Source organism: Ascidia mentula, chromosome 4 (assembly GCF_947561715.1).
Source record: "Ascidia mentula chromosome 4, kaAscMent1.1, whole genome shotgun sequence".
Classification (NCBI taxonomy): domain Eukaryota; kingdom Metazoa; phylum Chordata; class Ascidiacea; order Phlebobranchia; family Ascidiidae; genus Ascidia; species Ascidia mentula.
The window spans coordinates 14281110-14308516 of NC_138569.1; the positions used below are offsets into that span (position 1 = coordinate 14281110).

Below are 27407 nucleotides of genomic sequence, written 5' to 3' on the forward strand. Positions count from 1 at the left end.
ACCGGTTTGAAATTGAACGCACGCCGCCGCTGTATGTTGCGTCAAAGGATAGCCTATACTGTTAAAACGGCGTAAATTAAAAACGCTGCTAAAAGTCAAGATAGCTAGGTGTTTGAAAGAAAACTGTGCAACGAGCTTCTCCAGCGGATCGGCGACGCTACACGCCACACAGCAGTTCAATTAACCGTCAGCTTGAATATGTTGAAAATGCGCTCCCAATTCTCCCTGGCAGTCGCCAAGCACGCAGAACACAACACACGCTTGTATCCAATGAGAAGGAATGACCGGCGCAACATCAAGGCGTAGGAAAAGGAGCGGTTTCCATTTAAAACACAAAGAAACGTAATTATAGATACAGTTTGCAGACATGGCAAATAGTAACACGCTTGCCAAACTGTTTTGCGACCGATCTATACGCAAATATAGGCTGCTCGTTGTGAGATCACATCCACCAGTTACATTAATCAAATGCCAGCAAAACTTTCCAATTGTCACGAGGCACAGTTAACAATCATGACCATTATCTACGCTTACAAATAAAGCCATATTCAAATAGAATCTTAGTTTAAACACATGACAAAAACTGACAACACAAGAACAAGCAAACATAACCACGCGCATTTGGGAAACACAACAGAGAAAAGAATTAACTAACTTTGGTTTGGGAATTAACACTGGTGTAACGTCCGTTGAACGCGCCCCGGTTCTTGGCGCGGAACGCCACACGAGGTGGAATTCCCGCAGTTAAAACGCGTATCCTTATTGGGCCTCAAACTCGCTCACTCAGTTGATGTTATTCTTGTTATCGAATGTGCAGTACGCAATCGTACGCAAGATAGAATGAATTCGAAATGTAGGCGATTCAGACGTCGGGAGGAGACGAAAAGACACGTAAGACACGTGAACCCTTAGAACACGGTTTCTACACAAAAGGCAATGTGTCAAACACAAAACTTTTGCAGATTAAAAATGACGTTGCACTTTGCTGCACAGTTGTCAGACTCTAAAACAGGGGTTCTTAACCTGGGGTCCATGAACTCCCAAGGGGTCCGAGAAGATGCATTATTAGGGTGTCCATGAAACGAAATACAATTATTCCGAAAATCCACGTATTTTCCTTTGTCCATCAGGTTTCGCTGTCCACGAATTTTAATTTTTCGACATTTGCAATGTGTTTCTTGCAAAGGGGTCCATGGCTTTTCAAAGAATGTTTTAGGGGTTCGTGATCCAAAAAAGGTTAAGAAACAGTGCTCTAAAAGACAAAACCACGTTGCGCTATCACTTTAAACTTGGCCTCTTATTATTACGTCACAGACTGTATAAGATTGCACAACACAATAGTGTAGGGAAAAATGGGCATTCATTGAAATCAGCAATTACTGGCAAACAAAACGTAACACCTGGATTATAACCTACATACCATACAACAGTTAACATAAATAATACATGCTTGTAAATGACATATTTAGTAGTTTTGTATGTAAGTAATCTGCTAAAATTTCTTGGTCACTTTTCTTTCTTGCTTCTAAATTACCGAGCAAAACTCCAAAAACAGCTTGTCTAATGGGCTTGTTTGACAGTCGTTAAATATGTAAACTTGACTTCGAAATGTAAACCAGCTTTTGCTAAAAAACTATTCAACACCTTTGCGCCGAGATGGCATCTAACAACGCCAGGTTTTCTGTCGTAAACTCAATTAAAATGAATGCAATAGATAATCAACCAAATTTCGAAATACCTTGGTTATGCAACTTTTTTGAATGCCACTTTTCCTTTAACCCGTTTTGTGACAAGCGAAATTGCTCAAAAAGTTATTGATTAGAGAACGAAACAATTAAACCTGTAGAAACTGCAAAGCAAAAATACCCTTTGTTTTATGTTTGTTTATTTTTTTAGCCAGTAGGCCTAGGTGTTTCAAAGGGGTGGCGATTTCTGTAGCAAATATTAATAACAGAAATCAAGGGACTTCTGTAACACGATTTCTCCTTTTTCCTGGTACAAAAGTCAAATGGTAGAAATTGTAGCAAAGTCTACAGTTTACTGTTTATTCGTGCTTTGATAAATAGGCGAAGCCAAATACACATATAGATGAATTGTTGAACAACTTTCACCTTAAAAATCACCAAAAATATAATATTGCGTCGTATTAATCGTTTTTCTTAGTAGGGTATAATCCCCTTTGAGGAAAGATGGATTTCATTCGTAAAAAAGCTGTTCATCATTTCCTGCTTGCTCTTCCTCGGTGTTAAGAAATTCCTCAGTCACATCGGAGCTAAGAATAATATTTTTAGAAATAGGAAAAAAGGGCGATCATGGACTTATTTACATCGATGCCATACTTATTTTATTCTAACATATAGTGTTACAAAGAGTAAAGCATGCAATATAATTGTTACTTTTCCTTGTTGCCATCATATGAATCCTCTTCGTCTTGACTGATGTCCGACAAATTTTCTTCCGTTAAAATTTCATTGGCGTCTTTCCCTTTGTTGGCACTTCATAAAAGTAGAAAATAAATAGGTTACAGCGATTTGATTGGAAATGTGGATCAAGGTATTCATCGTCAATTTGTTTGATTGCATAAGCTTTGTACATGTCAAATACTGCGATTGATTATTTTGCTGGTACATTAAATTTTTCCGTAACAAAAAGTTTTTTTACAAAACTGCTACGACTTTTAAAGAAAATCGTATGAAGTTCAATGCAAAAAAAATTTTGTATTTTGTTCCATATCACTTTACATGTTGTTAAATTCATCTTTTTTGTCTTCTCCTGAGTCACTTCGCGCTGGGATGTTTAAGTCGTTGTCTTCTAATTTGCCATCAACCAAATTTTTCTCATCCAGATCATGTACTCTGTTGGTACAAAACAATATTAGAGAAATATAAATGTTTGAGGGTGCACATTATACTATAAAACATCTTTTCCACTTAATAACGTTCTTAACTCTTAATTTTTCGAATTTGTTTTTAGTCTTAGAGCCGCATGTCAACTCTCGCCTGCACTTTCTCGGCCGAGGAAGGTGGCAAACGATTCCTCCACAAGACGCTTTTTGAAAGACGTAAGCGGGCTGGTAACTGAAAAATGCAAGTCGCTTACAAGGCCTCCACGCCCATCTGCAGTTAATTGGCTTGCATCTTTTGCATCGTTTTGTCTCCTAAACATGATGGGATTTATGTATTTTGATACTTATGCTGCCGGGTTTACATTAAGGGAACCATTCTCTGTATGGAAGGACTTGGGAGAAGATACCCTTTTTATACTATGAATTATTAGATGATATATTGAAAACTATGTGTTTATTGGCGGGAATTGTGACATAGGTGATATGCAGTGACAGCCGAATTTATAACCTGCATACCCGCAGCGATGGGCATCTCTTTCCGCCAAATTTTGGACTCCGCACAACTGTTCGCGTACGCTGCTGTATGCGGTAAATACGCCCACATAAATTCCATTTGCTCCACGCTGAAACTTTGCAGTTAACTGAAACAAAAAAGGCAAACAAAGAAATGCACTTGCAAATTTACTCGATGTTTTTCATTGCGCTGGATAAATTTATGTTTCTTTGTGTATATGTGTACTAGTTCATACTATATGTTGTTAACTCACACCTGGGCAAGGTGACATGGTGCATTTTTTGACTGGAGCCTTGCACAGCCCACATAGGTTTTTGCTGATCAGTTTGTAAAGTCGTAAACCTTTTCCGCATTTTACGCTGCACCCCAACATCTTCCATTTACACGTTTCTACTCGTCCAGTGCATATTTTTGCCTCCTGCCAAACACCGTAAGATAAATAATCGGCGCACAAATATAAAAAGTTTTCAAGGAAACTTGAAATACCCGAGTCATTGGGCAAGCTGTGCCGCCGTGTTGGTTATAAGTTTTAATCTTCCTTGTGCGAATTTGTGTTCCGATGCTTCCGCATGTGTTGGAACATGAGCTCCATGAACCCCAGTTGTACATTTTGCAGTTCACTTGGAAATAAACAAGATTAATAGCGCAAGGTACAATAAATTAAGTAAACCTTTCAGTTTTAGTGTTTAAAGCTCCACAAAACCACATGAGATTGTCACAGTCAAATAGTTAAAAATTGTGCTACAAGATTTACATTATGTAATACATTTAAGTTAATATATTTTAGCGTTACTTTGATGCAGAAAAGGAAATACGTAACGTATATACCTGCACAATACCTGCACATTTCTTCGGAAAGCAGCCCACCCATGGTTTTGCACTTGATGTTTTCCATTGCACCGGATTATTTTATAATATTTATAAGCTTATTTAGTATATTTCATACAATATGTTGTTAACTCTCACCTGGACATGGTGACATGGTGCATTGTTTCACTGGAGTCTTGCACAGCCCACAATGGTTATCACTTCTCAATTTGTAAAGTCGTAAACCTTTTCCGCATTTTACGCTGCACCCCAACATCTTCCATTTACACGTTCCTACTCGTCCAGTGCATTTTTTTGCCTCCTGCAATTCACCTTGAGATAAATAATCGGCGCACAAATATAAAAAGTTTTCAAGAAAACGTGAAATACCCGAGTCATTGGGCAAGCTGTGCCGCCGTGTTGGTTATGCGTTTTAATCTTCCTTGTGCGAATTTGTAATCCGATGCTTCCGCATGTGTTGGAACATGAGCTCCATGAACCCCAGCTGTACATTTTACAGTTCACTTGGAAACAAACAAGATTAATAACGTAATTTACATTTAATTCAGCAAACCTTACGGTTTTAGTGTTTCCATCTCCACAAAACCATGTGAGATTATTACAGTTAAAACATTGTGCTAAAAGATTCACATTACAATATATTTTAGCGTTTCTTTTTTTGCAGAAAACGAATTACTAAGGCCTATACCTGGACATTTCTTCGGAAAGCAGCCCACACGTGGTTTTGTGCATGATCCGCCACAACTATGTCCCCTGGTTTTGGTGAATTCATAATACCCACGACCGCATGTCACACTGCAAGCTCCTTTTTTCCACAAACAATTTTGTCTGACGCACCGCCGTCTTCTTCGCCGCCACCTACGCAGCGAAACTGTTGTTACCGAAAAGTAACCCGTACTGAGTATTATCATTCGAACACAAGCATATGTGAAAAAATACTCAAGTTATTTCAGGCACAAAACTATTTATTCTGAGGTTCGTTGAAAAACGACGGTAACGACGATAATAATAAATATTTTTTTGTTAGATGGGCCCCGAATGGGCTGTTGATATGTCTAACATCATCAGTTACAAATTGTTTAGGTTTAATATCCACAACTTACTTATGATTGCAATGATATACGATGCGGCAATTTAAAAAAGGCACTAAAACTTTAATCTACATGGAATATTGTTTAATTCAATCGATTACCAAAAGGAAGATGAGGAATGAAGAAGTGCGACGAGCACAACTGCAACTAAAAGAACTTTAACAACAATGCATCGCATATTGCCTGATTTAGGTCCAGTGCAGCCCTAAAAACTTGTAGAAAATATTTTTTATTCAAGTTTGAAACTAAACGTTTTATTTAAATTCGAAACTAAAAACCATATTACATAAACTGGGGTTACGATGTGTATTATAGCAAGTGTCCCAAAACACCGTGTGGCGAACTGCTACCGGTCCATGAGTCTTTATTTTCGAAAAATATCCAAACTCGGTCCATCAAAATAAAGCTTACGCTAAACTGGTCTTCAGTGCAGAAAAGGTTTAAATCCCTGCACTAAACCGTAAAAATACTAGAGCTTCACCTTAAAAACCAACTTCAGCAAACACAGGGCAAGCATCATTGCATAATCTCACGTCCACTTAAAACGCAGATAATCACAGTGACCCTGCTGTGAATCCTTAATCGAAGTTATTTTGCAAGTGGGCGCTTATTTTTATTCATGCGACGAATCACAAAGAACACATTTTGGGGATGTGCCGCGAAACAACAGTGGGAGGCAAGTTACTTCGGTACCAACTTGGAAAAGCCTTTTTCCAAATAATGACAACATATGCAAATTTGTGTTGGCACCATTTTATAGAGGGTCGTTACATTTAGTATTACCACCAGAGTCTAATATCCGTTGACTATATTGATTAATCTAAATTTTGTTGCAAACGTCACTGCACTGTCTATACCACAGTTCGGCCATTCCTATTTTCCAAATCGTTGATTCTGGCATCTTTATAGCCAAGACTGAAGCTTGGGATAAAGTTTTGACAACACAGGAAAGGAGGAATGCAGTGGAGGGAATGAGTGGTTGCTTCCTTTGGCGTCACCAACATCCAAGTTGGTTTGAGTTCCCACTAACAGAATTGTGATATTACCATTCCGACTCGACTGATGATATACGTCAGCTTGCAAACTCTAGACCTCATCTGCTGCAACGCGACCGGAAATTGGGACAGTCAAATCAAAGGTTGGTTCCATTCATGTAGTGTAGGGAATGCGACAGAGTTTATATCGGTATGACCGATGGAAAACTGAACGCATAACATCAGGATAGCATACAGTAAAAAGGGCGTAAATTCAAAACGCTTTTTATAAGTTAAAAATGGTTTGAGAGAAAACTGGATCAGAGCCTTTATGCCACCCAACAGTTTATCTAAATACTACATGTTCGTTAATGACATATTCATAAGTTGCTTCGCGGCCCCTGTTTCAAAACCCCTGGTCTGAACCTTATTTCGATATCAAATGTGTTTCTTCCATACACCTGCCCTGTGCTACAAGCCCAACTAATCTAGAGGGACTCCGAATGTTTGGAATGCATAAATCCACATGGAATTTTGCTCACACCAAATTTGGAGCGTGTGATTTTTACTGACTCGATTTGCATGGTGGGTTATTAATACCAGTGTCATACTTTCCTCTTACACCCTTTACATTTCAAAGAGTACAAATTCTAGAAAAGTCATTATAGTCTGCGAAATCCGTTTATTTTGTCTATTTATGATTGGTTGGCGAGAAATGGTAAAACAGCTCTCGCATAAAACCACCGTTCTTCGTGAGGTTGATGTTATTTGTCGTTTATCCTAAAAATTTACATTCTTTAATATCAGATGGGTTTCATTTGTGTAATTTCTCTTCCTCATTTGCTTCCTGCTCTTCCACGTTGTGAAGAAATTCCACACTCAGACTGGCGCTTTAAAAAAAACGAAAACAATTGTTTTTTGAGATAAAATAGCAAAAAGGGAAAAGAGTACCAATACCACACTTGTTTTTTATTGCACGTATAGGTTTTATGTTCTAGCCTGCGCCAATTAGGCCTGCTTTTTGTATCGAATATAGCCTGTGAAAAATCTGTGATGAAAAAGGTGTACAAAGTAATTATTACTTTTCACTGTTGTCATCTGTCAATTCATCGTCGTCTGGATAGATTTTTGTTAAATCCTCTTCAGCTAATGTTTCATTGGCATCTGTCTCATCTTTGGCACTTGATAAAGGCAGAGAAAAACATATTACCAAAAGTTTATTAAAATATTATCAAACTTATTTTTTTCACTTTGCTTGACTCCAAGCTTTACACAATAGCATATTACCTAAAACAAGCATAGTTGTGTATGTTTATTTTGTGTGGCACATTTAAGTGACAATTCAAACTTCCCAGGTGACTTCTAGTATTAAATATACGGATCTGAGCTCAACCACAGTGATCCACATATTCAATCGTAGATATCATATTTTAAATACACCTTTTTATACGTCACAAGTATATTCGCCACGAGGTATTCGCGACGTTGTAATAAACTTTCTCCAGACATCAATGTTGTTCTATAACTTTACTTGTCGCCAAAATCATCTTGTCTGCCTTCTCTGTAGTCACTGAGCGTCGGTTTATGTAAAATGCTGTGCTTTAAATCGCCATCTTCCAAGCTTTCTTCATCCAAATCGTGCATTCTATCAATGCCGCCATCAACATCACCATCTTTGTCGAGACTTTTCAGAAGATACAAAAAATAAAAATAATGTACACAAAATGTATACGAGTGTCGGCTTTTTGTTTGTTGTAGGACAACTTCAGGGAAATTACACAAATCTTTTTGGACGATTAAAATTGCATGTTGTAAGTATACACATCAAAAACCTTTCCTCCCAAGCCTTGGAGCCACAAGGCAAAGTTCGCCTACACCTTCTTGGGCGAGGAAGGTTGCAATTTCCTCCACACGACGTTTTCCGAACGACGTAGGCTGACTGGTAACTGTAGTAATATCCTAAACGCTTACAAGGTTCCCACGCCCATCGGCAGTTAATTGGCTTGCATCTTTTGCAACGTTTTGTCTCCTAAACACGACATAGAAGTTACGTATTTTTTTGTTTATGTTGTCAGGAATCATATTCCCATTGAGACATGAAACCCCCTTTTCATATCTGGGGTAGTTTAATTAAATTTATGTGATCATCTATTGAAGCGATTCCCAACCTTTTTGTGGTTGGGTACCACTTGGAGGTAAAACAATTTCGACACGTACCACCTAGTTGAGTGTTACAAAGTACATAGGAAATGAAGAGGTCACTTACAATTTTTTTCAATTCGAACTAGATCAGCAAATTACATAAAGGTGCTCGCGTGCCACCTAGAACTATCTGTTTATTGTTGGGAATTGTGACATAGGTGATATGCAGTGACATCCGAATTTATAATCTGCATACCCGCAGAGCTGGGCATCTCTTTCCGCCAAATTTTGGACTTCGCACAACTGTTCGTGTACGCTGCTGTATGCGGTAAATACGCCCACATAAACTCCATCTGCTCCACGCTGAAACTTTGCAGTTAACTGAAACACATAAAGCAAATAAAAAACTTACGAATATACTTTATGTTTCCCATTTCGCTGAATTAATTTGTAATGTTTATATTCAATATATTTTGTACTATACGTTGTTAACTCACACCTGAGCATGGTGACATGGTACATTTTTTCACTGGATATTTTTTCACTAAATAGCGTGTAGAACGTGTATTTCAGTATCCTTTTGAGTGTAACGCTTCCTGCCCCAAAATATATTAACCAGGCCTTTAAGTCGAACCGTTTGTTAAAAACTTTGGAGTTAAATCAAGTAATTCTTTTAAAAATTAACCTTTTTTAAGGTTGATAGATAACGTTACTTTCGTTTGGAAAAAAAGATACTAATGCCTATACCTGGACATTTCTTCGGAGAGCAGCCTACACGTGGTTTTGTGCATGATCCGCCACAACTATTTCCCCTGGTTTTGGTGAAATCATAATACCCACGACCGCATGTCACACTGCAAGCTCCTTTTTTCCACAAACAATTTTGTCTGACGCACCGCCGTCTTCTTCTTCTGCGCCGTCTCCACCTATACGAAATAAAACTGTTGATGAAAAAACTTGTCATAATAAGCCTTCATAATTTTGTCACCCAAAGTAGGGTGTATTAAAGCTTTTTAATGGTGACAGAACACCAACAAGAAAACGCCTGCGGCAATCAAATAGATGAACGTCTCTAAAAATAAAACAAATGTGCATTGTTATCAAACAAAAACATGGCACAAAGGCGTATTCCATAAAAAACAAGAAACTGGTATTTTACATACCACGAAGACGAGGGATGCAAAACTGCCACTAACACAAGTGCAACCAATAGAATTTGAACACTTCTTCGCATTTCGCCTGGTTTAGATTCAGTGACATCCAACAACGTTTACGAAAAATGGCCTCTTAAAGGTAACCAATGGCGCTTTAAATATATACAGGTTGGCACGTGTGTGGGTAATTCTTTTGATACATTTGTTCGCGGTGTATGAAAAAACGAGGTACGTTTCTTTAGTTATTTTAGTTCATTATGTTCAGATACGTCGCCACGTGGCATACTGAATAGTCAGTAATCGCATGCCTCTTGTGCCCACAGGCTCAAAACGAAGGCCACCCGGAAGTTTGCAAATATTTTTATTATCTGTTTAACCTGAAGACGCCTTGCGCCAACTCTTTTATCACCTTTGAAGTAGCAAAATGTTGCAACAACGTAAAACTTGTATTACTTATTACCAAACAAGCTTTCTAAATGTCTTGGCACCTCAAGACTGAGGATAGACCTCAATTTCGGGGTTGGTTTCGGCGACTAAGACGACGCTGCACAGTTGGGAATTGCCAATGTGGCGGAAGTTATCGTCGACAACCAAGTCGTACTTGGCGCATGATGAATTGTCCAGATAAGCCACAAGTACCATTTGTCATAAACAGGGTTTTCTCGACGTTTGTTTTACTTGAGTATCCTACCCTGAATTGCAGCAAACTGTTTTGTTTTGCACTGGGGTCATTGGGGGCCTTGTAAGGACGCGTGCAACAAGTTAGATGCAGAGAAAGAACCTGAAATATCGCCGCCTTGTTTGGGTGAATCCCCTGCACGTATCTCACAACCTAATGAGTGTGTATAGAACAACAAAGAGCTAATCTTTATCAATCTAATGAGTTCTAAATTTATTTGAAGTACTATAAGAGTTAAAGAAAACCTAATTAACTTGCATGTGGCCAGGTTAAACAGATTTGGTCATAAAGCGTTCTAAAAAAAGAAATGCAGAACCCACGCAACAGAGCCTCCAAACTGTTTTGGCAACACATTTTGAACCTACCGTTATTCTGTGTTGTTGCTTATTCTGTGTTGTTGACGGTTTATTTAATAAAGTGTTGCAGTGTTTGAGCTATTTCACATTTGGCTAAATGAATATTTCCGTCATGAGCACAAACCATGTTTTAATTCGATATATTTATGGACAAATAACATACACTTGCGGAATAAACTTTTTCTTTTCAAATGATAAAAATGATCATACAATGTGGAAACCTGCGATAGGCATTCAAATGGAAATTTTGACATCAAATGAAAAAACAAATGGAAAAGTCCCAACCAAAGCCTGTACCTGGCATTCATTAGCATCACACATTTACAGGTTACACTTGGCATATGGGCGAAACTATTGACATTTTTGATAAGGCGATTTCTCCATAAAGTTAAACAACAAGACAGCACCACGTTTTAAAAGAATTACAAAACATTCGTATTTGTTTACATTCGTAAAAGCTTTACTTGCAACAAGTTACATAAAAAAACTTTCGGACAACCCAACTCTGGGTCGTGAGCCACAGGTTGGTAAACACTGGTGTAGTGTTTTGTATAAAGAGATGCTGTACCTGCGTAATTGTGTAATATTTCCTCTTTGATTCGCGGATACAACGATACCACGTGACTGCTTATGTCCGGCCATGTGTTTGCGTTCACCGATGGTAGTTTTTTAATTCATGTTGTTTAGTATTTCAAAGCAATTTTGGTAATGCATTTATAACCGTATAAGTAAAGATAGACGGCAAGTCCCCGAGACAGCATATTTCTTGTCGCACCTGACGTAACTCGTGCTATAAAATGTGTTTAAAAAATTAGTCTGTCATAAGAAGTGCACTAGAATTTATAGCAGTCAATAAAGGAGGGACTGATATGGCTACTGCAAAAAATAATTCCTGCAATACGCCGTGTCAGTCTCGGGTCTATAATTACAGTAGTTACTGGTGCACTATTTTTAAGCAAAAGAGACCTTAAAAGGCGAAACAGTGTACAAGATACTGATATTCCATAAATCACGAAGAAGTCGGATGAAGAAGTGCAGGACGGGAAACTAGCAGGACGGGAATCAACCAAATAGCTTTTAAAGGAAACAAAATGCTATATTAAATATACACAGACTTGTGCAGACAAGAACATGTGTGGGTTACTATTTTATCGCATTTGTTTGCCGTGTATGCAAAAAACAAGGCACGTGTCTATAGCTATTTTAGTTATACCGTATTCCGGTATGTAGCCTTATGGCGGTTACAGCCGGTATTCGCATGCTCGTTGTGCCCACTTGCTTAGCAGGGAGGCTACGCAGAAGTTTCGGAATACATTTTTAACGTGGCTAGTCTGAAACTTTCCACACGAACCCTTTGATCATCTTTAATGAATCTGAGTTAGTTTTCAGCAAATATGAAGTTATTAATTGTCTTTCTTTGGGGCCTTGCCCTTTTCAGTTTGTCCAAGGGCTGGTAAGTAACACATTATGACTTTGCGTGTGTCTGATATAATAACACATTTATAAAGAGAAAAATCTGTTATTTTTGGATAGGTGGTCGCGAAGACGTCGACGAAGACATTGCCCTGTTGTAAATTGTTCATGGAAACCATCGAAATGCAGCAAAACATGCGGTGAGGGTCAAATCATTTATATAAAAACCAGAGGTAACCAATGTGGTGGAAGTTGTCGTCAACCACCAAATCGTATTTGTCGCATAAAGAATTGTGCAGGTAAGTCACACACCGATTGTCATGAACAGGTTTACGCTTCAGACGCAAATGGCCCCTGTTAACTACGCAAATTTTTAACCCAGTAAACTGTGCTGTTTTAAACTGGGGTCATTGGGGACCTTGCAAGGACGCGTGCAACAAAGTTGGATTCAAAGAAAGAACAAGAAATATATCGGTCGCAGCCTTGTATGGAGGAATCCCCTGCTCGTCTCGCACGGTATAAAATCGTCAACGAAAACTATTAAATTAGTTTCAACGTTCTGTCAGTATCTTTTGGGCTATTTGCAAGATTACCTATATTTTGGAAACAACTTCTAAATAACAAATGTTGGTGCACTTTGTCTTAAATGGAACTAGCCTTCTTACAGGAATAATTTTTGCAGGAAACTAAGAAATGCATTGATAGAAAGTGCGGGTGTGGAAAGAATGATTGTGTGGTAAAATATGGAAAGTGTAGAAACGGAGTAAAGACCGGTAGAATTGTGAAGCCGCAAATGTGTGGAGGAAAATGCCCTTCGACAACGAAAAAATGTAGCAGAAAGAACTATTGGGCCATCTTTAATTGGTTACATAGAAGGTGGGTAAAATATTGTGGTGCTGATGAAAAGTGACTAAACATACAGTTGAACAATACCGGTGGAAACATACGAAAACAATTTGAGATACCTACTGCTTTAGAATGGAGTATTTTAAAAATAGTCCCAGACTTTTAACACAGCAATAATAAGAGAGTAAAAATAACTTCTATACTTTCAGGTTTTCTGGATAAAGAGATCGGACTGTTTACCATTTGCAAGAGTTAAAAACATTTAACAGTCAATCAAAACCGAAACACCATGACGTCATGATCCGCTGTTGACATTTCTATAGTTTATTTAGGCTCATTAAAATATATAACGTGGGTCAGTTTTTGTATGTATATTGGGACCTATATAACTCTATTATTGCTAATTAGCAAACCTTAAGGTTTTATCGGTGCCCATGTCATTTTATTTCCTGGTGTTGATTATTTGAATTGTAGTTTTCGCGCAAGCAAATAAACTTTTTTGTGTATGTGCAACTATCATAAGTTTACAGATAGGAATTATATACGCCGGTGGTTTCCAACATTCACGAACCTGTGACGCACTTTATTCCCAATAATAATAGGCCTATGTGATGACGACGCACCAAAACATTTTTCAGAGATATTAGGTCTACATATCAATAATTCAGGTTATTGATACTGGTAAAATTCAAAACTTAGGCTACATTGTTGATATTAAAACAGTAGCCTAAAATGTAGGCAATTCAATGGGGCGAAACAATAGAAGCATCCCCAGGGTACGAAATAGGCCCTGCATTTACAACGCCAGGATTTTTCTTTAGTGTTCAACAAACGGAAAACAGGTGCTTAAAGTGCACATGACACGGCCATGGCAACTTTGCGTAAAAGGTACATCTACAACAAACATATTTCCAAAGTTGTTTGGTTCTGCATCAACTAAAAAAGGAAAAAAGCTACATTAAAAGTTGCAGAGACCAATAATCGTAAACCTTTTTCGCCGTCATACAGCTTTATATTGAAGATATCGAATAGTTTCAAATATAGGAGAACCCACAAATTTAAGTAACATCAAAAGTCAGGAAAGCTATGACATCACAAAAAATAAATCTCCAACCAAACGTCGTCTCTGGTTATCGGCAAACCAAAAGGTAAGGCAGCAACGACATTATTCTGTAAATCAGTAATACGGGGATGGTGTTATTCTTCGCTCATGCAGTGACTCAGTAACATCACTCGACGTCTTTTTGGGTGGAATGTCATAACTTTAACTTCACTTTTGTAGTGACGTTTATAACATTTCTTTACAAAACATGTTACGAAAAATCAAATTTAATTTAATTGCTTACGTTTTACCGCGAGTGGAGAAAACAACAAAACGCTTAAACAAATACTAATTAAATAAACCAATAACGGTTTGTCTCTGTCGTGTTTTTGAAACGTTTAATCATGAAGTTAGCAATCATAAAGTGCTTTGACCACAAAAACGCTTTGTCCCGATAACGATTTTCGATCTGCGAGCCAATGAGGAACTGAGGTTGCAACAGTTTGGCCGCCCACTTTTCCAAATTTTTGCTAGACCAATAACTGCGAATTTCCGATGTCTGATTGCAGACAAGACAATTGTCTCGAAAAGTCTGACTTGGCATCTAGTTGTATTCGGAAGCGTGCCACCTAATTTTGAACCCGTAATTGCAAATGAATGCAAAAATTTACCAAGCACTGCCCAGCTACATAAAATTAAAAGTGGTCAGATTACTTATAAGTGAAATTAGTTTGACTGTAAATTTTGCTGTTATTGTCTCTTTGTCAGAACTACAAGAATCACACCCTTATGAGAGCATCAACAAATTGTCATCTGAATGTTTAAACAAAGTATTCCTAATGTTTGTCATTAAGAAATAAAACTTGACACATACGTTACAAACCAATTCAACAATTTAACTCAGATGTTAGATTGCTGTGTCACAGCTGCTACCCTACTTTGATAGTTGATTTCTTCTCCTTGGAGAGTGACAAATCCAAGAATACAAAACTATGCCTTGTGTTAAAATATTGCAAATCATTAGGAACAAATATTTGCAGAAACAACTTTTTATCTGCCCAACACACATAAAAAGTACTTGAACAATTTATTTAATCCAACAAATAAAACATAAAGCAAAATTGTCCAAAAGCAAAGTGAACTTTGTTTACCATACTGAGCGTGTTATATTTGAAAAGCAGGTTTAGAATTTTAACACTTTGCACTGGGAATCACTGACATGTGATTGTTGGACATACATAGTAAAACTGTAGTATGCAATAAAACACATCAGTGAGCATTATAAAATAAACATCCCAACAACAGTTTGACCTAATCCGTTTCATCAGTCTACCGACCATATTTCTGAAATTCCCACTCACGATTGTCTAAAGGACACACCTGGCAACAAAAGCAAACCAGTTTTTAACTGTCTGATAATGTGCAAAGTGTTTTGAAAGCAATTAACCAAAAAAACAAGTTTTAAAGTAGATATAACACACAAGATAAGCATATAAAAAACAATTAAATTTAAACCCAATTTTACCTGACGAGTTTTTAACCAACGTGAAATACAATGAAAGTGAAATGCATGGTTGCATACTCCCCAAGCAACAGTACACTCCTCCGATGTTGTGGAAGTCTGGTTTGCTTGGCATTCAATGCATAAATCCATAATGTGATTTCGGCAAATCGCACAATTGTCAACAACAATATCCCAGGCCCAGAGAGCAACTGCATTCCATTTTTTCACCTAAGGAATAATGTACATGCCTATGTTGGTTTCTTTGTAGCATTTTGAATTTTTTTGTGAATCTGAACCACTATATATGGAGTACGATTAATTGAAACTTACCTCAAATCTTTTCTTAGTACCAGAGCTTGAAGCAGATGTTGATGGTTGGTCAACCTCCATCATATTTTAACTTATGTTCTATGTATCGGGAGTTTTACTAGGTTTTTGCTGGAAACATATAAATATCGACACTTGCTTATACAGACAGACCTGTGTTTTGTATTTAAATCAAAAGAACTTTTTTATGACATAATTTTAATTTATCCATAAACTATTATTCATTTCAAACAAACCAATAATTTTTTAATGCCTAAAAAGCATTCAGGCAAAATGAACCTTAAGTATTTGAACATAACAATGGAGCATAAACTATAAATATCATTAAAAATTTTTCAATACCAAGAAGACAGTTAAAAAATTACTCATTCACAGCTCTTATGTGTATCAGGGTTCGAATTAGCGGTAATCGCAAAAGCATTACAACCTAAAATCCAATACTTAAAATTTTGCTTAGTACGAAATTGTCCATTACGCTTAAAGCTTGCAGTTTTAAACCGGTTGACAGAATATTAGTTTCGTAATACATCCTCATCATTTAATTGACTTCCATAAGTATTTATTACATAATAGAGGCTTGGCAAAATACCAGAATTAAAAGAAATTAGTCGCTGACATTGCCAAGAAAAGTTAACAACGTTGTTTGCATCAGCGCTTGTTGCAGTAAAGAAGGATGCAACGCCTTATAATATGAATCATGTTGCGTCGCAATAATACCAAAAACGGGTCTGAACAAGTCTACAAATGGTTCACAATTTGCGAGCTGCTAATTCAAACCTTGTATATAAGTTTGGCAACTGAACCTTACTATTTGCCTGCAAAAACAATAACAGTAGCCAATTTCCAATAGAGCCACACAAAACAAAAGCAATCTATAAGACACATCAGAAAACTTGGCAAATACAAAGCACTCAGGATGTCCCGAACTCACTTTACTACATAATACAGAAATCACACATGGGACATGGCTGTGGACTATGTACGGTCGGTGCAGTGTGTATAGGTACAGGCGTATACAGCACAGTAGGTAAGACTTTCTTTCATAAACAGCATAGTTAGTAGGCCTATTAAATTAACTAATAAATATTCATAACAAATAAAAATAACAAATCACGTATTGGAAGTCAAACTGCTTTAAATCAAAATTAAAATAAAGCGCATTTCATTAAGCCGGGCACCAAAAACATTATTTGCTGACCAACATCAACACAACTCCGACAAACCTTTGTGTTTTGAGTATACTGCTGTAATAAAGGCACTGGGGCAGAATCAATTTTTTATCCCTTGAGCGTTCCGCATCATTGAACAACATTTTATTCAGGTGTTTAATATATATTTAACATACTGTTTAACCCTAACTGATACATCATTTAACCTTGTTCTGAATAGAAATTACAAAAGGTTATAAAATATTTTCTTTATATCGCGTGGCAGGTGTTTGGATTCGCTGTAATTGCACTTAATCAGCACAGTTACAATATTGACAGTATGACAGATATTAGGGATGTGAAGATAATTATAGGAGCGAAACGTATTTCGTATTTTTACGTTTGTATGTGATTTATATGCTATAAAGTTTCTTGGTTTTGTAATATTACATCCTGCTGTAATGTATACCCAAAACAAGTTTGAATGTATCGGTAAACCCTGTGGCGAAACAGTGCTTGTTGATATGGAACGCTATTAACAAAAAGGATATTTTGGATGTGCACACTGTTTGATGAAAAACGCAAAAAGATTGTAGTTAAACGTTGTTTTCCACTAAAAAAAATCAATCCGCTCAGTTTTATTTAGCAAAAATGAAACACATAAAACGTCATTTGAAAACGTTTTCTTGAATAAAAAGAGCCTTCGTTGTTGCCCACAATTTTCTGTTTGCAGGCGCGCTGACACAAAGCAAAACTACAGCACAAAAGATTTTAACATGTTAAGGGGCCTTGTAGTGAACACGCATATACAGCGTCCACACCTGAACATCACTATGCATAGCAATGTTTGTTTAATAAATCAGATAGTCTATTGTTTGTTTTGTTTCCGTGATGGATGTTTACCGTTGGGTTTAAACAGCACCCACTAGGGGCGCTTTCACTTTTAACAAAAGCCTTTGTCTAAGTCTAATTTTTGTGACTACCAGGTGTCGAAACGTAGAACGTGTATGATTCATTTCGCCGCAGTGGAAAATAGTTTTGACATAACGTACGAAGAAATGCTTATTTTCAGCATAGTATAACGAAGAAGGTTTCGTAAGCATAAGCGATATTACAGCCGTTGAAAAGTCACTTTTATTTTACACATAGGCCAACGTAAAGTGCTCTAACAGGCTAGGCGTACTTTGTTGCCGTGTATTTTGCGACAGTTGAAGTTTTGTTCCACGCTTGTACTTCAGTATATGATTGTTAAACAGTGTTTATGACCTTCCAATAACTACCCTAGTTAGTTTTAGTTAAAGTAGGTGGTCCCGACTCCCAACTAGTAATGTTGACATTGTTTTTTAGACATTCCAATAATGATAGCCACAATGGCCTTTCAAAGAAAATGGGTGTCTGATTCAAATTTGGATAAACTGTGGCATGAAACAATCGAAAAAAAGGAGGCCAACAAGCAAAGAAGATCGCCAGACTTCTGCAAGGAAGCTATTTTAAGTGCCACACTTAAAAGGATCTCCTCTGAAATGATTATGCGTAGATTGTCCACACCATCATGTAACGGCGACTCTGACATTGAAACAGAAAAACAAACTATTACCATGCTGTCAAGGGTTACATGTGACAGCAGCTTTGAGGATGATGAAGGCATTAAAGTTTCATCCAGCATGAATTGTGATGACTTCGGGGATGTAGAATATACTTGTTCTGAAAAAGAAAACGCATTTTCTTTTGTAGACGATTTTTTACCGAGTTCCTCTGAGTTTACAGACATTTGCGACATTGATGGCGCTGCTATAGACATTAGTGATATTCAAACTTTTACACCAGAATCACCAAAGCGTAAAAGAAATGAATTAGAAGAAGAAGATGACAATGTGCTTACAGTGCCAACACATATTGTTAATTCATCAGGTTCACCAGCAAAACGGCAGCGGTGCAAAGCAGTAACAAACAAAAATAACAAACTTAAAAGCAATCGAAAAAGAAGTCAAAGTCCCTCAGGAAGTCAAAAAGAAAAAACCCGCTGGAATATTTCAACAGATGAAAAGAAAGGGGAGGGTTCTGATTCCATTGAAACAGTTGTGATACCTGTTAAATCAGTGGTAAACAGTATATCTGCACTATCCTTGGAAGTTAGTGATAATTGGAAAGCAAATGCCAATGGCTCATGGTGCATTGCTGAAAAAAACTCTGCGCATAAAGACACACTTGAACTAGATAATTTTTTTAATAATTTGAAGAAGGTTTCCTCGTAATATAATATAGTTTGGTAAAACGTCTATTTATGGAGTATGCATACACAAATAATCATGTTTGTAACATTGTTGGTAGATATTGTGCAATGGTAAAGAAAACGTTTGCTGAGACCACAGTCTAACATGTTTAAATTTTCTGCATTTTTACTGCAATTTCTATTATTGTATGACCAAATCGCTTTCTCGTGGATAATTTATTTCGTTGTCATATAATGCAGCTTTGGGGTCAAAAATTTGTCAACTGCCAAATAAATCTACATTTAAGTAAATGTTCTAATATTAAAATAGTATGTGTTTATAAAACTGGTTGGAAGTTTCTCCACTGTGCTTTTCAGCAGTCTTAAAAGTATTTATGTCAGAAATGGTTTGCCCAAAACCAAGAACTAAGACTATTGTTTGGTGATGTTATATTTATATTTTGATGCACCCAAGGGTGTTATTACTTTCTATTGATACTTTTTTATGCTTTGTGTCACTTAGTTGTTTAAATTACTTGCTGCAGGATACCATTTGCAAGTGCTCTTAACTGTTACTTGTGCCTATGGTACGACCCCTAACACTTGTGCTGCCTCAAATTAGTTGTACTGTGTTTCTAACCATTTGACATGTCTTGCCTGCAGGCAAATCTAGGCAATGTTGCTCCTGCCGGTTTGTTGGATTGAGTGATTTTGTAGCATTATTCAATGCAAATGGCCAGATCTGTTTCAAGTAAATGCTGCCCAACTACATGCTTTGTGATCCTTTAGGTACAAAGTACTTCACATATACTTTGGTTTGCCATAAGAAACATTTATGAAAAATGTATACCATGGTAGACTTTTTCCTGTGTACAATTTTTCTGCAAATCTTCATGCATGTCTCTTTGGTTTGGAACATATAATGTTGCCCTCCTATTCTGAACTCTTCTGACATTACTTGTTTCATTTGTACTCACAACAAGCAGTGTAAGTGGACCATTTTTCAATTAAAAAAACAAACGCTGAAACACAAATTATTGCACATTTTTTTGTTGAAATAGCGAAGCAAAAAATAGTTTTAGATTTTAGACCACAACTGTAGTTACACAGAAATCCCAAATATTTATTTTGCATTGGCAAGTACTTAAATACAACTAGAAAACAAACAGTGTAGTCCCACATGCATATAGTTACTCCAGATTCAATTTTTATTATGACAACGATGATACTGTTGCTGATAATGCCTCTATAACACTTTTCCCAATTATAATAAAGCAGCACGAAAAAATTTACTTCCATATTTTGACCACACCATCCCTCGAGGTGGAAACAATAAACTTCTGGTTTACATGAAACAAGGCAAGGTCTGTGATTGTGTCATGGTGGTGAATAGGAACAGCATAATCACTGGAACGAATATGTTTCTGTTCTCCAGCAGGCCGACTTGAATTTGGAGCAGTGACATCCTTCTCATCAACTCTTGTTCTGCAAAGTTGCTCCTGAATAACCCTGGTACCCTCAACCAATCGGGTTTCATATGCAACATTGTACTGGCTTCGGCTGCTGGAGTGATCTGGTCCACACACCACCCTTGAATTCTGGGCTTGTGCCAGATCCCACAACCTTATTTTGCAATCGGTTCCTGCTGTATACAATTGACACCGGTCTCCACTCATGGATATCTGCAAACCATTGACCGAGTCATTGGTCTTTTGGGTCAGTGACAAGGGTGGTGCATTGCTTGCCCACAATGTCAGTTGACGTGTCCCGGTTTCAATGTCCCATACACTCACTTCATTGTTGCCTGTGACAACAGACAGTACACAAGATGGCTGACCAGGGTGAGTGTAGATCTTTCTAACACCAGCTAGTGACGGATGAGTAAATTTTGTTATGGGCAGTTGAAATCGCAGGTCCCAGCAGTTGTGAACACCCCTTACAGTCCCAACACAAAGCCAGTGTTGCTTGGGGTCGATACAGAAAGTAGTTGGAAGCCCATGACTCAAATCTTGCTGCAACTCCCAAACTGGGTGCTTGGCCCGAACATCCAATGCAATGATGTTTCCATAGCTTGTTAGGAATACAATGACATTTGAATTAATAATTGATTTCATGTCAGTGATTCTCCCACATGTTTGTTGGTTAACAGGGTATGAAAACTGAACCCCAGAGTCCAAGAGTGGAGCTGCATCGGGTTTCTCACCTGTTGATTTTGAAATCATGGTTTGTACTGAAAGGGAATGAATATAACCATCATCAGAAGAACAAATGATTTGATCATCATTGCAAAATGTGACACATCGAAGGGCACTGCTAAACTTCTGACAAGAGGCTTTTGACCTGTTGACAATTGATTTTCCTTCCAACTTTGCAGTGTCCCACAACCGAAGAGACCTGTCTGTAGAAACTGTCACAAAGTAATCATGTGAAGGACTGACAGCTACCTTGTGGATTGGTCCTCTATGTTCGAACATGTGTGCAACAAGCAATCCTTTAGGCTGCCAATCGGAAACAGGTATAGCACTGGAGTTTTCAGCCTTTTCTTCTAAATGTCGTTGCATGACATCACTCTTGTAAAGATCCCTTCGGTGGTGAACAAGAGCCCTTAAGTCCAATTTGCAGGATGCATACTTAAACTGAACCTCATTTTGTTTTGTGTCCGGAGTAGCAACAGGTGCTTGTGTGGCAGCTGTTTCTAGTTGTGACATAGAAACAGTCAAGTTGGAAGTGGCATCTTTTTTGCTGGAGGAATTTGTCTGTTGTTGTCCTTGCTGAAACCTTGACGTGTCTTTTCCAAACATAGTCTTCCATTCCTCATTCATGTTTTGTGGCTGGTCTATTTTTTTTCGTGTGTTCTTTTTTTGCTGTTGCCTACTACTAGTGATGATGTGTATGCCAGACTCAGAGTCCTTGATCATGTCAGCATGTCTTCGAAGGAAGGTGGAACCGAATGCCATAATATCTATTACACTGCCATCAGACCTTTCCTCACTATGCCATTCACCACTTGCGGCATTGCTTCCACCCAGCAAGCGCTTTTGCTGCTTGGTTATAAATTTTTCAAGGCATAAGAGCATGTTTTCATCGTGCACAGACATGTCCTTCAAAATAAGCTTGCGAAAAATAGGTTCAGTTGTTTCATCCATCTGCTCTTCATCTGATGATTTCTCTGTATTTTCCGTATCTCGTTTAACTTTTCGCTTTTGTAAAACACAGAATAAGGATTTCACATTTGATGTGTGAAAAACATAGTCAAATACTGAGTGCCTTATAGGTGGGTGTACTGCACTCAAAAGGATTTCATGAACACCAGGTTGAACAACTGGAAATTTGAGGAGAGGTACCAGGCAGGGCACAATGTAGCATTGAACATCAATGTCATCAAGAACTTTAGAACAAGCACACAAAAAAGCAACAGTGTTTTGTCTAATCCATTGGCAGGGGTGTACAAGAAATGAGACATTTTCTTTTACCAAATCACAAATAATTTGTTTTGGCATTAGTCCCAGTTCAGTCAAGTTGATTAGTGTTGTTAAAGCTTGGAACACAACAAATGTCTCACTATCATTAAGACCTTGCTGTAACAGAGGTTTTAAAAAGTGTGAGCTTTGCCACCCTACGTATGAAGCCACTGACACAAGACTGCTGAAGAAGGCGGCCCTTAGTCGCCAATTTTGTTTGTCATTTAGAAAAGTAATCATGTGGCTCAACAGCACATCATTGGCCTTTTGTCTCCCAAAAAAGTAACACAGACGAGGAACTGAAAACTCCAAAAGAGACTGCCTCACAGTTCCGTCCATGTCACTCAAAAGGACTTGTACCTGATTTTGAGTTGTGTGGCGCAGTACTTGAAGCTGTGTGTCATAGTTGGGCTGGTCACCACCAACTGCCGAAATGTAAGTGGAGTTTTGTGTTTGCTGGGGGCTGTCCAGAAACCATAGTGACCTTTCTGCAAAAACAGCAATGTTTTCAGCAAAACTTCGTCTTACAGGCACTGCTGGGTCTTGAGCACACAATCCAATTCCAGGCAGAATGTACTCACTAAATATGTTTGATTCCCCACGTGGAACACCAGATACGAAGGTTAGGCAAGTCGCAAGTGCCCGAATGGCTTGTGCTCTAACTCTGGGAACACTGTCCCTTAACATGTCCATTAAATACGGCACAAACCGTTCCAAGATAACATCAGACTTTAGATGCCTTGAAAATTCAACCAAAATGTGCATTGCTTTTAATTTGCAGTTGCAGTATTTTAGTTGTCGCACACATGACAACAGCAGGGATGAAACAATGACAAGCGTTTCAGATGCATTGTGTTTCACAGTCAAGTTGAGTATGATTTTATCTAAGTCACCAAAGAGTGCAGAAACTATCTGATCAGCTGACAGCAAAGGTGGTTCACAGAATCTACCCAAATAGTATTTCAAGTATGAATAAAATAGGTCTGGAAAAGCTTTGCCCTTCCACTGGGTCAGGTACTTTTCAGAAGTATATCTGTCAGAAGGGTCTACTTGAATCATGTGTTCAACAAGTGAACGAATGTTTTCATCTTCAATTTTAGCCAGAATAGTTTCTGGCAATTCACCATTCTCACGGTAAGTGAGTAGCTGTGAGAGATCAAATAATGATGATCCATCAGTAAAGATTTCTGCCAAAACACAACCAGCAGAAAATATATCCATGGCATGAGTAGCAGCGCTCTCACGTTCTGACATTTGCAATCCATTGGTAGCAAAAATTTGTGCATTATCTGTAAACCTTTCTGGTGCAATATAACATGTTCTGCGACGTGATGTATCGAAAAAATAATTGAAGTCAGCAGGATTGTCATCAGGTAAATAAGCTGGCTTGTAAGTGGCAAAATCAGAAAGAAGCAGCCAATTCCAGCTTGTGATCAAGATATTTTCACTCTTAATATCTCCATGCCATATTTTGCACTTTGCCATCTGGTTCAAAGCACAGAGAAGTTGAAAAGCAACCCATTTGCGCTCAATATTACTGTAAAATGGCCTTGTGCTTAAGCGGTCATATAAATTGTGCTTGATGTATTGTCTTACTAACAGTCCTGCACGGTCAGTAATGTGAGTTTGTTGAAACAAAAGACAATTGGATGCATGGCGTAGCCAGCCATTTACATGCTCAACTTCATTCTTGTAATACTCCAGGTTAATAGTTGCATCGGGAACAACAAACACTTTAATCACAAGGTATCCTTCATTGCATCTTGCCCTTGCAACTTTCATGAAACGAGTGCTTCCCAAACTTTTATCAAAAGCATATTCTGGTGTATCAGCTAAGTAGCTTTCAACCGTTTGTATCTGAGAAGGGGCTGTTGCTGCAAGGGCATTGCCCATGATTTTTAGCAAGCCACCTTAAAATTGTATATTCTGCACATGGAAAATATACATTAAAGGAAAAGGAATTCATGTGGATCTTTACCAATCTGTGACTCTTTTACAGCCACGGATTATGAAGATAGTTATTGCAGTTAAAGTACCTATTGTGCCCAAACTATAAATTACAGTCTCTGAAGCAACATGCAAAGATATTGCGTTTCGGCGATTTTACAATGTACTGAATGTAGATGCACAGTGAGGTTACATTTGGTTCAACAAAATGCTCGGCGAAAAACTCAAATGATTACAGTTCTGTTATTTTTGGCTTGTGCGTAACATCTCATGAACAATAACCGCATTATGAACAGTATGGACTTTCATGTTTTGATTCGGACTAGCTTCATTGCATTTTTTGCGCACCTCTTGCTGATTCATCTTTTCTTTCTGGATGGCAAGTTACACGAACTCACCGTTTTTGGCACTAGAGCACAATTGTCGGAATTTTTCGAAAATGTTTGTTAGTTTTGTGAATATTTTCGCCCAAAAAGAAAAAATGTTATGAGCACCAATTTTATACACCTTCCTATATTTAGGTTTCGCCTTTATTCAACTTAAGTAACTCTGATATTGCGCGTAGTTGCTCAAAAGTTAAAAGCCTATTCATGGTTCCAACTTCGCGTCATCAATGGGTCTGACGTCACAATGCTGCAGTTAAAATTAGCCGAAAATACATTGGTTTTGATCAAAGTTATTTATTAAATCGGGTGTATTGCAGCTCTAAATCCTTTTGTGGGAAAAAATTTTACGTTTAGGCAAAGCAGAAGTTGTCGAAGCATATAAGTAGGCCTATCACGCACCAAAAAAATATATATATTTGCTTAGGTGAAGAAAAACATCTTGAATTAACTGCAACTATTGCGCGCTGGCAGCATTTTTACTGCGGTGAATAACTTGATCGTATGGAAACTGACTGCAGACGGACACTAAAGCTTATGATGTTATTGTTATTGCGTACAACTAAGTTAGGAAAATTTCCTAAATTTTAATATCTTGATCAGAAATTTTTGAAGTGACGTAGAGAATTAGAAGAACACGTTTATATTTTTTTTTAGTTTTTTGTTATGCTGCGATTTTACCCACTATAACAAGACAGTATAATACGCGCACATCAATATAATGCGTAATACTACAATCTACGGAAGATGCTATACTACATGTGTGTTAACTACACGGGTCGCAAAGTTTTTTCCAAACTTGATCCACATATAAGTATGTGTAAAACAGAAATCTGTGCGAATTTTAATGATTAGGCGTGAACAGGGCCACCGCCTGTTATTTTTGTTTCAAAAATTTGAGTTGAAATACTACACGAAATCGTAGCGTTAATATTCGCACAGATTTCTATGTTACTTAGGCTTGTATGTGGATCAAGTTTGGAAAAAACTTTGTGACCCGATGCAAAAGTATCTTCTACAATCTACAGGTGTTAGATGTACCTTGAAGGTCAAGGAAATTTAACACTGGTGGTAAGTTAAGAACACTAAAAGGAACTTATACTGATTGTGTTTGCTGCGCTATTGGCGTCTGACTCGAAACGCCTATGTTTTTTTTCGGTGCCATTTAAGCTAGCTCTAATAGTTCTTGTTTATTTAGGCAACGTAGCAGTTTATCATACAACATGTAAGGTATGAAATAAATCCGCCTGACACGCTTGAAATGACGTTCTAATAAGATTTATGTGAGGTCAGTTTCTGGCAATTTTTCATGTCATTAAAACACATAAGATCGCGAGTAAGGGTTTCGAAAATTCACCAACGACAGGAACGCCAACATGAATCTTATTGAAAGGATACGTTTGAATTAAGGATGTTATAAACGGAAATTGTTTATATCAATGAAAACGTCAACATTCGTTTTTCGCACAACGTTAAAATTATCCTTAAGGAACATTTCTATGTGATTCTGGTCTGGGGCATTTTGGTTCTGAACCAATTAACTCATTACTAACACTGGGGATTTAAAACCGGTTTGATTAGTTTTACGGTCATAGCACACACCATTTTGTTTTTGTAACACAGCATCGAGTTCTCAAAAACACGATGGCCGACAACAAACAAACTTTTATCAGATTATATCATGAAAAAAACAGCTTTACGCAGGTATTATGTAACAAACGGAATGAACATTTTTTTCTAGAAATCCAACTGTCCTTTTGAAAGGACTTTTAGACTATATTAGTGGTATTATGACGACACAGACAGCATTGTTTTTAATTATTGACTTGTATCATAACAACTAAGCAACGCCAAACGCGCTAGTTGCCTGTTCACTATGACCCTTCTGGTCGCCCATACTTCACAGGGTTGCCATTCCGAAAAACCGTGTCTATTTTTTTGATTTGTGCTTATTTTCTATTTGCGTACTTAATTTGCTCATCTGAACGTTCATATTTTTTTCATCAAGTTTAGATTGGTATACCAATAAAACTATAGTTTGTATGACGTAGTTCGATACACGTTTTTGACGCACCTATAGGTCGTTACAATTTAATTAATTTCGGCAATGTTTTTTTAGTCCTGGCCGATATACCTGCAATACAATATCACAAAAGCTAAATCTACAGCATATGCCAAAGGAAAAACAGAACATCATCTTACCAGCTTTTTGCATTCGTGGTAAAAACTCTTTGTATCCATAGTCCTAAATTAAAGAACGCATTTGTTATTTACAATTTTACCAAAAAAATGGACGACAGAATGCGAAAACAGTACAAGGCAAATCTTTCCAACAACTGGCGAAATTTCTTCATTATTTCCATTATTCAATTTGCAATCTTCTCATGTGCTTTGCACGGAGAAGTAGTTGTCGTAACTACTTTTTCTAGTATGAGTTTATCTTTAGCAAATAATCAATAAACTGTTTACAAATATATCGCATTTCACATTCATAAGGATTGTAGTTCTCATCGACACGTCTAAAAAATTAATTTCGTAGCA

The 27407-nt window shown here is 37.5% G+C and overlaps 5 protein-coding genes across 6 annotated transcripts; 1 reads left to right on the forward strand and 4 right to left on the reverse strand.

Moving 5' to 3' along the window:
- Window positions 1–2056: 2056 nt before the first annotated feature.
- Window positions 2057–5595, reverse strand: LOC145898473 (spondin-1-like). 2 transcript variants are annotated; one of them, XM_082986936.1, is made up of 11 exons: window positions 5380–5589; window positions 4876–5045; window positions 4557–4690; window positions 4326–4488; window positions 3846–3979; window positions 3615–3777; window positions 3362–3486; window positions 3000–3157; window positions 2742–2855; window positions 2397–2495; window positions 2057–2272 (listed from the first exon to the last, which is right to left on the reverse strand). In XM_082986936.1, the coding sequence occupies exons 1-11, from the start codon at window positions 5454–5456 to the stop codon at window positions 2197–2199; spliced, it is 1413 nt and encodes a 470-aa protein (XP_082843062.1). In that variant the 5' UTR covers window positions 5457–5589; the 3' UTR covers window positions 2057–2196. The 2 variants fall into 2 exon arrangements, with proteins under 2 accessions (XP_082843062.1, XP_082843063.1); XM_082986937.1 differs by lacking the exons at window positions 4326–4488; window positions 4557–4690 and having other exon boundaries at window positions 5380–5595.
- A 1332-nt stretch (window positions 5596–6927) lies between these two features.
- On the reverse strand, window positions 6928–9675 carry LOC145898475 (uncharacterized). Its single transcript, XM_082986939.1, has 7 exons — window positions 9558–9675; window positions 9142–9320; window positions 8651–8775; window positions 8085–8281; window positions 7784–7936; window positions 7335–7433; window positions 6928–7142 (listed from the first exon to the last, which is right to left on the reverse strand). The coding sequence occupies exons 1-7, from the start codon at window positions 9626–9628 to the stop codon at window positions 7067–7069; spliced, it is 900 nt and encodes a 299-aa protein (XP_082843065.1). The 5' UTR covers window positions 9629–9675; the 3' UTR covers window positions 6928–7066.
- Window positions 9676–11858: 2183 nt separating this feature from the next.
- Window positions 11859–13318, forward strand: LOC145899287 (spondin-1-like). The gene is made up of 5 exons (XM_082988020.1): window positions 11859–12036; window positions 12117–12295; window positions 12379–12512; window positions 12679–12872; window positions 13052–13318. Exons 1-5 carry the CDS (start codon window positions 11978–11980, stop codon window positions 13062–13064), a joined length of 579 nt encoding a protein of 192 aa, XP_082844146.1. The 5' UTR covers window positions 11859–11977; the 3' UTR covers window positions 13065–13318.
- Window positions 13319–14954: 1636 nt separating this feature from the next.
- On the reverse strand, window positions 14955–16936 carry LOC145897459 (E3 ubiquitin-protein ligase RBX1). Its single transcript, XM_082985765.1, has 3 exons — window positions 15719–16936; window positions 15410–15616; window positions 14955–15264 (listed from the first exon to the last, which is right to left on the reverse strand). The coding sequence occupies exons 1-3, from the start codon at window positions 15779–15781 to the stop codon at window positions 15214–15216; spliced, it is 321 nt and encodes a 106-aa protein (XP_082841891.1). The 5' UTR covers window positions 15782–16936; the 3' UTR covers window positions 14955–15213.
- A 3408-nt stretch (window positions 16937–20344) lies between these two features.
- On the reverse strand, window positions 20345–24458 carry LOC145898809 (phosphoinositide 3-kinase regulatory subunit 4-like). Its single transcript, XM_082987435.1, has one exon. It carries the CDS (start codon window positions 24427–24429, stop codon window positions 20365–20367), a length of 4065 nt encoding a protein of 1354 aa, XP_082843561.1. The 5' UTR covers window positions 24430–24458; the 3' UTR covers window positions 20345–20364.
- Window positions 24459–27407: the final 2949 nt, after the last annotated feature.